Source organism: Microtus ochrogaster, chromosome 10 (genome assembly GCF_000317375.1).
Source record: "Microtus ochrogaster isolate Prairie Vole_2 chromosome 10, MicOch1.0, whole genome shotgun sequence".
Taxonomy (NCBI): domain Eukaryota; kingdom Metazoa; phylum Chordata; class Mammalia; order Rodentia; family Cricetidae; genus Microtus; species Microtus ochrogaster.
In genome coordinates, this window is record NC_022016.1 from 73800558 (window position 1) to 73810487 (window position 9930).

General features: G+C 53.5%; 1 protein-coding gene across 2 annotated transcripts; it reads right to left on the minus strand.

Annotated features, from left to right (window-relative positions):
- Window positions 1-1263: 1263 nt before the first annotated feature.
- On the minus strand, window positions 1264-8277 carry Bsnd (barttin CLCNK type accessory beta subunit). 2 transcript variants are annotated; one of them, XM_005353500.1, is made up of 4 exons: window positions 8101-8277; window positions 3937-4017; window positions 2606-2868; window positions 1264-1669 (listed from the first exon to the last, which is right to left on the minus strand). In XM_005353500.1, exons 1-4 carry the CDS (start codon window positions 8275-8277, stop codon window positions 1264-1266), a joined length of 927 nt encoding a protein of 308 aa, XP_005353557.1. The 2 variants fall into 2 exon arrangements, with proteins under 2 accessions (XP_005353557.1, XP_005353558.1); XM_005353501.1 differs by having other exon boundaries at window positions 2606-2860; window positions 3935-4017.
- Window positions 8278-9930: the final 1653 nt, after the last annotated feature.

Below are 9930 nucleotides of genomic sequence, written 5' to 3' on the forward strand. Positions count from 1 at the left end.
GCTCTAAGTGTGTGGAGCTGGCCAGAGGAGGTAGCAGCACCCACCTCCCTGTTGTTTCCTCTACCCTGGGCTAAGAGCAAAGGGCTTTGCCAGCTCTGCCGGGGTGACTCGGCTCCTACCCCAGCTTCTGCTCTGTGCTCTGTCCCCGACTTACAAGTCAGCAAGCTCACAAGATTGTGAACCCTTTGGGACCAATGTCTCCTTCCAAGCTGAGTGCCTGGCATATAACAGATGCTCAGGAAATGCCAAAGGCATCAAGCGGAAGTAATCCAGCAGCTGGATTTTGCCCCCTGTAAGTCAGTGCAAGTGTGTTCTGCAAGCTGCTGCTGAATTCTTCAGGCAACTTTGTGCCTGGTTTTTGTGACTGTACAGAAGCATTTAGAAAAGTGAGTTCCAGAGACTAAGAAGCCATACTTGTCAAAACTGGGGAGGGTGACATTATCTACAAAGCTTCCCAGACCTGCTGAGATCTGCACCTGCTCAGCATCCCCTGGGAACTATGGTCAATGAGGCCAAGAAGTTGTCCCAGGGCCGTGGCAAGCAACGGGCCACAGAAACTGATACCCAAGCCCCAGAGAGAACATTCTCATCTTGGAGTTGGAACATCAGGAAAGCTGGAAGAAGGTCACTTAGGCCAGGAGATAGGAATGAGTGAATTTCCCCAGCACAATGGAAGAAGATAGCATGGGCATGGGCATGAGATAGCGGCAGCTGCAGGAACAGGTGGGACCAGGTTAGGTCGAGAGGTCAGGTTAGGTCAGCAGAAGTCAATCACAGAGCATCACAGAACCCAGAGCAGGGGACCTGCTAACGAAACTGAGCCAGGAGACCTCATCAGCTCCGAGTGGGATGAGTCAAACTACCCATCACATCAAAGGAACAAACCTCAGTAGACACGGGGCCCTGATCGGCCTCCATGAAGGAGCAGGGGCCCTGAGTAGCACCACAGAAGGGCCCAATCAAAGGCCAGCATTAGGACATGGAAAGGGCTTCCGAGGGTCTGGCTGTAACCCAGGACCTCAGAAAAGCCCACTCTTCCTCCAGGTCAGCACAACAAGCTACACCTGGAAGCATCTGCTCACTGTGTGTGTGGGGGGGTGATTGTAGCCCCCATGTGTGTTCTTTTCAGTTCCCAAGATTCTTCAGCTCATCACCTCACTTGACCCTCCATACAGTCCCATTTTGGGAGGTGGAAAACTGAGGCTTAGTGGGGTCACATGAAGAGAGCCGCGCCAACAGGCTAGACCCAGGAAGCCGTTCTTCTCAGCCCTGGGCATCGGGCTCGAAGTCCAGCTCTTTGTCGGGGAGGGGCTCCCCAGGGCTGTCTGGTAACCCATAGTAGAGGTCTTCCTCCTCCTGCTCAGGTTCCTCTGCACTTGCATGGACACTCTCCTTCTCCTTCATCCTCAGGGACTGCCGCTGTTTGCTGGACAGAGCGGCCTTCTGCACCTGCCCCTCCAGGACCATGTCCTCTGATGTGGGGGTGTCATCAATGAGAGCAAAGTCACTGAAGTGATCCAGTGGACCCCTGCTGGCCCAGGACACCTGTGGGTGTGGCTCATCTCTGTTGGATGGGGATGGGTGAGGGCTGCTGCCTTCGCTGGAACCCATGTCCAGCTCATCTTGGAATGAGGCCAAGGGTGCAGAGCCTTGGGAACACGTTGGAGGGCTGCAGAGGCAAAGAGAATGCGTGAAGGGAAGGCCCTGAGTCACACTGTGTGGGTCCAGACCTCAGCCACTGGTGGCAGTAAGTTCATATATCTCTGGGCCTCCTTGGAAATCAGGACAATGTGAATTCCCTCCCATGCGGTGCAGGGAGAATGTTCACAGCTCTCCATACAGTGCCTGGCACAGGGTAGGTACCCAAGCAACAGGGCTGTTATTTAAAAAGAAAAGAAAAAACTCTAAAACACACATGCACATGCGTGCACGCACACACGCACGCACACACAAAACTACCAGCCAAGTGGCTCATCCACTATTGCAGGCATTCGGGACCTTTCTCTGTCCCCTCAAAGTCCACGTCACTCTGTAGGTACCTCAGTGTCCTTTTCTGCCCCACCTCCCCACACCACAGTGGAACTCCGGAGACTGGAGGCCAGTCAAGGCCTTAGAGAGAGTTGGTGTCCAGTAGTGATGGAGCTTGTGGCTGAGTGGAGCAATCAGAGACCTGACTCAAAAACAAACAGGAACTGGGCTGTGCTGGGGACTAAGCCTTGCCTGAGATGCTGAGCAGGTCAATGGCCCAGGCAGGATTTAAACCCAAGCCCTCTGGCTCCTGGCCTCCTGCTGCTCATAACAAGCCTTTGGAAAAGGAAGAACTGTGTGCTGGGCACTTAAACATTGTCCCTGTGTCACGGAAATGACTGTTCCCCTGAGAGAAACTGCTCAGGAGAGTCCGAAACCAACACAACTATATAGCCAGGGAGTTAAGATCAGCACCTAGGTCCATTAGAGCCCCAGGCCAACCTCATTTACCTATGCCACTCTAGCCTTCCACTGCCTGCTCCTGACTCCCAAGTGTCCCTACCACCCTCTTGGCACACAGCCCCTCCTCCCCGCCCTAGAACTGGGCAGCATTCCCACTCCCATGCCGCCCTCTCACCTGCTCTGGGCACGAGATCTTTCTCCCTCATTCTCATCCAAGCCCCTGTGGACAACCACTGCTGCCTCCATCCAGGCCTGAGCAGTACGAGGCTCGCCTTCCCCACCATTTCCAACTCCTGTCTTCAGCTCAGTGGCCAGCAGGGGCCTAGGGTCCTCACTGTAGCCCAGGACCTTCATCTGGACGTGCGTGAAGTCTGGAAGGCTCTGGTCATAGGCGGCTTCTTCCCACAGCCTGACATAGGGGGGTTGGGGGCTGGGTCCAACAGACAGAGGGAGAGAAGTCGGGGTGGGGTAGACGTGAGTTCCCACACCATGGCACCCTGTCTACTATGGGAGCATGGCCCCACTGATTTCAAAAGAAAAATTTTAGGGTGTCACTGTACTCAGACCACAGGCTGAGGCCTGATTCCAAGTCAACATCACAATGTCTCAAAAGGTATCCACGGTCTGTAATGTTAAGATGGCGAAGGCCCAGCACCAAGATTCTGCTCTCTGAAGCACACCCCAGTGCACCAATCACAGCTCTGCTGCTCAGCAGCGTGTAACAGCTGCCTGTGGGTTCCTGCACGGCTGGGAAGTGATCGCCTCTGCACTCCCTGTAACTCCAGGAGGTGGTGTGAGGAAACTGAGGCACAGCAACTAAAACTGGCTTGCACACAGAGTGACACAGACCCAGCTTGGTGGGTCAGGGCCATATTGCTCTTCTCTGCCTGTGGGCTTCAGAGACTAGGTCTTTGTCCAAGGTCACAGGAGGTGACCAGACAAAGGAAGGACGTGTTTGTGGTGGCCCCACCCACCACCAGGGTGTGCCCAGTGTTTCTCACTGGGGCACTTCTGGAACGGAAAATGTCGGCCTTACAAACTACCCCAAGCAAAGCAGAGGGCTGTGACCCTCATAAGCCCAGCCTTCAGAGCTTGGGAGTCGCAGCTCAGGAATTAGCGAAAGCCAAAGAGTTCTTGGCTCCATCCCAAGCCAGAAGCAGGGCTTGACACCTCCCCAGCCAACTCAGGCCCAGATTCAGACCTGTCCTAGCACTGACTCCCCTTGAGATCTGAGGTTTGTGTTTCTCCGAGCCTCGGAGTCCACATCTATAAGACAGGAATGATGATGTTAGCACACCAACCTGAGAGTTTGAAACTACCTGTGATTTCTAAGAGTGTGTTCTCAGAAAATGGGAGGCAAAGAGGAAGCTGGCTGGGATAAGACAGAGACACCAACATCCAACGCAGCTATCCTGATTCCCTCCCTCCTTACCTCTTCCCTTCCTCCCCTCTTCCCCTCTTTTGACAGGAGGCTGGACTGAGGACCCATTCCCCCTGGTCTTACCTCTTCACCTCCAAAAGCCTGTTCTCCATCAGGCTCAGGGCCTTTGGGGACAGAAAGTCAGAGTCTGCCGGCACAAAGGTGATCTGCAAGGAGAGAGGAAACGGTCTCTGCAATTGACCAGGTATAGTGCTGACTGTCGCCACACGCTCTGACCGCTGGGCCCGGAGCCTCTGCAGATTGTAGGAGGAGAAGGATGCAGTAGGGCCCCTGTTTGATGAGCGAGTTTCTGTTCATGGCTCAACCCCAGCAGGTAGACAGATATCTAGGTTCCTGTCCAAACCACTTTCTCCCTTTATCGTACAATCTCCCAAGAACCTGCTCTGTGCAGACACCACCTGGACACTGGGGGCAGCGGTGAGTGAGAGAGATGCCCCGCCCTGGAGTCCAGATCCATTTCCCAGAGGTATCCACAGAGGGTGCTCGGTCTGCACCTGGAAAGTGAATGGTAAACCAGACACTGACTTGTGCTTCACAGGACACAGCCGTGGAGCGAGCAGCGACACAGAGGCTGTGGGCGTGCCTGCAAAGTTCATCCCTGAACTTTTGATATCAAGCAGCCTAGCTTCGGGGGTGGCCTTTGGAGCTGGGAAGGAACGCCTTGAAGGGATTAGTCAGGTGAGGTGGAAAGAGTTCTGCCGTTGGGGCCCTGGAGACGGGAGGGCATCTTCTCACTACTAGGCCCTTGCTGGGGATCCTGGGAGCCACTCTTCCTTCCAGAGCCTCTTTGAAATCTTCTAGTCAATGAGAGAAGCCTCCAAGAGACACCTGCTCCTCCATGCACAGAGAAGCACTGTGTCCCACACCCAAGAGGTGACCCAGGGTCCACTGATGGGTGATAGACAGAAGAACACAGCATACACACAGCATGCCTGCCAGCCTTCAGGAGGAAGTTCTGATGCACGGTACATCAAAGATGAACATTGAAGACACGGTGCTGAGTGAGATACGCCAGACTGGGCTGCAGCAGAGGCAAACACTGAAAGACCCCACTTCCATGGTATACCAAGTTGTGGAAGTCAAAAGGAGGCTGGTGGATCCCCAAGGCTAATGAGAGTGGTAATGGGGAGCCGTTGCATAGTGAGTGTAAATCTTTTATTTCCCAGTTTGGTCCTGGAGATGGGCTGACCACGATGAGAATGGACCTAATGCTTCACATGTTTACCAGAGGTTAAAGCACTGTATCCTGCACTTAAGTGTTTAATACAGAGGGCTCTCTCAGTATGGTACCTGGACACATGGCTTCTTAACAAATCACAGCCTGGCCCAATGAAGACCAAGCCACTGGTCACACATCTGGACACACACATCACACACAAGTCTGAACATCTTTCATGTAACATCTGATGGCCTCCTTCTGAGCTGCTCCAGAGTCATAAACAGCACCGGTACAGTGAGGGAGGCTCTGCCTGTACCAGCAAAGCTTCATGATGCTGGAAAGAAGGGGGTGATAGGTAGAGAATTCTTACCTTCCTGAGGAGGCACCTCCTCAGGTGTCTAAGCATCTTACATTTGCAGTAAGGATGCCTTTGGCCAGATGGTTCTATACTTTCTAAGATTTATCTCTTTTCCCTATCTCATGACCTAACATCATCATCTACTTTATCACCATCATCAATATCATCACCATCATTGCTACCATTCCCATGGCCATCATTACATCACCACCATTGCTATCATCATAGCCATCATCATCATCACCACAATCATCACCACCGTCACCATCACGATCACCACCACCACCATAACCACTATCATAACCATCACCATCATCACCATCACTCTCACCATCATCACTGCCATCACGACCACCGCAATCACAACTACCACCACTGACATGAGAAGCAAGGAGGAGACAGACAGGAAGCAGCATCCTAGAACACAGGTTCTCTTTCTAAAGAAAGAGGAAAGATATGCAGAATTGATGATCCAGGGCAGGATCAGACCTGGAAACCCTCAGAACATCAGACTAAGAATTTCAACTTTTATCCACAGCTATGGGCATTCCAGGGGGATTTTTAGTAGGAGAATAGCATCAGATTTGAGTTCAGGCTGCACACCGACCAGTCCCCAGAGGGAAGAGGCATAAAGAGGGAAGCCCTCAAAGGGGACAAGTTCTTCAACCACTAGGTGTTGAAGGCACTGCGGGCCGCTTCCCGCCGCCTGGCTCCCGGTCACCTGGCTAGTTTACGCCCCAAAATAATTACACGGAAACTGTATTCATTTAAACACTGCCTGGCCTATTAGTTTCAGCCTCTTATTGGCTAATTCTCACATCTTGATTAACCCATTTCTAATAATCTGTGTAGCACCACGAGGTGGTGGCTTACTGGGAAAGATGCTAGCCTACAACTAGGTCCTGATTTTGAGCCCCAGCAGAACCAAGGATCTGCTTTCCCTGCCACTCCACCCCTCATCCTCACTCCCCCCATTCGATCTCGACCTCCAGGCCCAGCATCATCAGTAGCCCCCACACTTGCCCTGCCTTGATTCTCCCTCTTGACCCATGCCTGAGACTCAGGTGATCACCAAAGTCTAACCAGGTTTGTATGCAAAACCTAACAGAACAGCCATGGTGAAGAGCGGGAGCCCTTCTCCTTCCTGTTCCACTTGTGACAGCTCTCACAGCTCTGTCCTCCCTGCTTCCCCTGCAGCCCTCCCAGTACCGGCAACATTCTCTCCAGAACAAGGCCTCTGTACCCATGTCATCCAGGACCCCTCCCGTCCCTACAGCACCCTTTGCTCCCTTCCACTTGGCCATTCAAAGCACGGAGTGGGGGGGGGGCTCTGCCAAGGTCACAGACTTTGCACAGGGCACAAGGACTTGAATTGGGGTTTGAGGGACACTAGGAGGTGTGGGTTTCCACCAGCCATATCACCTCCCCACACAGGAGCACGTGAGCCTTTCACAGTTACTCATTAATGCTCAGCCCCATTCCCCCCACCGGTTGCCCCTAGGAAGGATGCTTTATTCCCAACACCCCCACCTTCCCTGGGTGGTGACACGGTGGCTCTGGCCTCAAGGCCCTCTTCTCCCAGTGACCTCTGCTCAGGACATTGAGCGCAGAGAGGAGAGTTGACTGTAAACTGCTTTGTAAAATGGCCCCAAACCAGTTGGGACTGCCCAAGCTCCAGATATAAGTGACAGACCTGGGCTGGCTACAGAGAGGGGGAGGGCTGGGAGAGGCTGGGACCTGGACCCAATTCTTAGAAGTCCTTCTGGGTACTTGCCACCAAAGTGGGGAGGGGTAGAGGAAACTGGGGCGATAGGGCTGTTAGAGTCAAGACTCAGATATCTGTCCCTCTCCCCCACTCTGTGTTCTGACCCACGTTGTATAGTTAAGGAAACTGAGGTTTAAAGAACAAAATGGCTCAGTCTCCAGGGGACTCAGAGACAGAACACAGGCTAGACTCCTGTTGCTCTCCCCATATCTCCGCGTCTGCAGCTGACTAGCTGTGTGACATTGGAAGAGTCGCCCTACCTCTCTGTGCATTGAAGGTTTACAACACCTGACTGCCGACCCCTCAGAGCTGTGTGGGGATCAAGAAGAGCAACAGCAGCAGCAGCTACTTGCCTAAACACAGCATGCCAGCTGCAAACATACCCTGCCCATCTTCCACAGGGCTAGGCAGAGCCCAGACTGGGGAGCCACTTTACAGTTGAAAACACCATGACTCAGAAAGACCCAGCCTGAAAGAGCCCTCAGCAGCTGGGGGCACAGAAGGGAGCACCCTGGGTGGGGAACCCAGGATGGTACACTCAGGGCACAAGCACCAACCCGAGATCTGTGCTTCAGAGTCCTGCAGAAAACACAGAGCACTTGGGATAGGGTCAGGGTGAGCTGTGGGTTCAAGCTTGGGAGAGAGTAAATGCTAGCCAGCTTCTGATGGAACACAGAGACAGCGTGTAGATCCCATTGTGTCCCTGTTCTGGCGGGCTCAAGACCCAGACATGGGAGCATTCTGATCAGCCGCAACAAGAGATGGATGGATGGATAAACAAAAGTATTACACCCCCCCCCCCCAAGAATAGAGAGAATATGGGAAGTCTGAATGGAAAAACCATAGCAGCTGGAGTCAAGGGGTTGGTACCCTGAGACAAGAAAGGTCACACGTCTTCCTGCCCCCTTAGGATAGTGTTGGCACATGCCCCTGCCCCAGCCCCCTACCTTAGGATAGCATTGGCACATGCTCCAGATGACGCCCCCAATCACCATGACGCTCCCCATAGCGTAGAAGGTACCGTAGACCTGGGGTCGATCGTGGCTCATAAGGAACGTGCCGAGGGACAGCAGGAAAAGGCCCAGAATGATGAAGCCGATTCGGAAGGTCTTCTCCTCAGTCATGGTGGCTAATCAGCCCTGATAGCTGACCAGCTCCCCGGCAGAGGGCTGCCCACAATCCTAAGCGAATGTCGACCAGGCTCAGGGTCCGATGATACGCTGCTTGCTTGAGGCATAGACTGAGGCATAAAGCCCAAATCAAGGAATGGTCCCCACAGGTCCAGCTCCGGGCCCTGGGCCCAGAAGTTCTGCAGGGCAGGAGGTGACACGCGTCAGTGGGCCCAAGAGCCCAGCCATCTACCTTTCCTCCTGCCACTCTCCTTCTCTCTGGGCCCAGCTGTTTGGAGTTTGTGAATCTGAGCATGGGACAGAGGCAGGGGAGGGCTGGGGGAGGTCACAGGGGCTGGGCCTGCCCTGGCTTTGACATCATCTCATTTGCCTACCGTGGAGCTGAGCCCAGACTGGCTTTGCACCTCCCAGCTCTGGGAAGCAGGGGTGGGGCCATGGCCAAGTCCAAAACCCACAGCTTGACAGTTTGGACACCTAAAGACACCTTCTCAAGGACACCTGATTGCCTAGGCTCAACAGGAGTTTCTGAACCTACTGAATAGCCAGCATCCTAGCCATTCGGTTCATTTAAGGAGACAGGTCCCATATTCCCACTTCACAAATGAGGACGCAGGCATGAACAGGTAACCTGCCCACAGTCACAAATAACAGAGCAGCTGGGACTAGAACCCAGGGGCTGCAGGTCCTACTAGCACGAGCCTCGTCAACCACAGCATAGGTAAAAACAGGGGCAGGCTCCAGCAGCGAAGCCCGTGGTGGTCCCTGATCTGTGTCTCCAGCTGTGTGGTGCACAGTCTTGCTCACCAGCTAATTCTCTCTCTTTCCTCCAGGGAAATTATACCAGGGACAATTGTAGCTCCTCCCAGAACCAGAACCAGCTCCAGCTCTTGCCTCCCACATCCCCTTCATAGCCCACATTCAGCCCAGACCTGCTTTCCATGGGGGCCAGGTGAATGAGTGCCCCTACAGGTGTGACTAACTGATTGGCATCTACCTCACCTGGCCTGGTCCCCAACTTGGAAAGCCATCATTGTCTGGAAAATGACAGTCTAGGAGAAGACTTCTAGTTTTGATGTGACTGAGGGGGAAAGTCAGATCTGCCTCCATCGCTGCTACTGCAGAGACTCGGAGCCCCCACAGGTACCCAGAGTGTGACAGCTGGGGTTCTTGTGAGTGACCTGTGCAATGGCAAGGGCTCTCAATGAACTGCCTGAATCCCTGCATTCGGGGACTTTCCTGTACGGGCTGTGTGTGTCCCTCATGCCCCATTGTGTTCACCCATGCACCTCTGCTAGCATGGCCATGGGGTCCCTTCCCAGAGAGGTTCTGCTCTCTCTGTCTCCCACCATCTCTGTCCCTCAGCTCTGTCCAGCTTGTAAATTTACTTCACAGTTTGTAAATGCCCCAGGAACTGGGACTAGGCACCCCGAGGAAACCGCCCAGGTGCCAAGTCTCTGGTTACCTCCAGTCTGATTCCCAGGGTGAACTTAGGCAGTGCACTTCAGTTTTGTCACCTTTGGATTGTAAGCAGCTGTTAGATCATCTCCTGGTCTAGTACCGGAAAGTGACATAGAGGAGGAATAGTCGTTTGGAATTGTGACTGGCCAGGGACCTCTAGGGAGATGTTAGAAGCATCTTAAAGAGACT

What these genes read in the sequence shown, in the direction of transcription:
- Bsnd (XM_005353500.1), bottom strand. Translation starts at nt 8,277, where the DNA reads ATGACTGAGGAGAAGACCTTCCGAATCGGCTTCATCATTCTGGGCCTT. An exon ending in ACAGGCTTTTGGAGGTGAAG is followed by an intron (nt 2,869 to 3,936) that starts AGGTAAGACCAG and finishes CCTCTGTCTGTT; the next exon opens with GGACCCAGCCCCCAACCCCC. An exon ending in AGATCTCGTGCCCAGAGCAG is followed by an intron (nt 1,670 to 2,605) that starts GTGAGAGGGCGG and finishes TTGCCTCTGCAG; the next exon opens with CCCTCCAACGTGTTCCCAAG.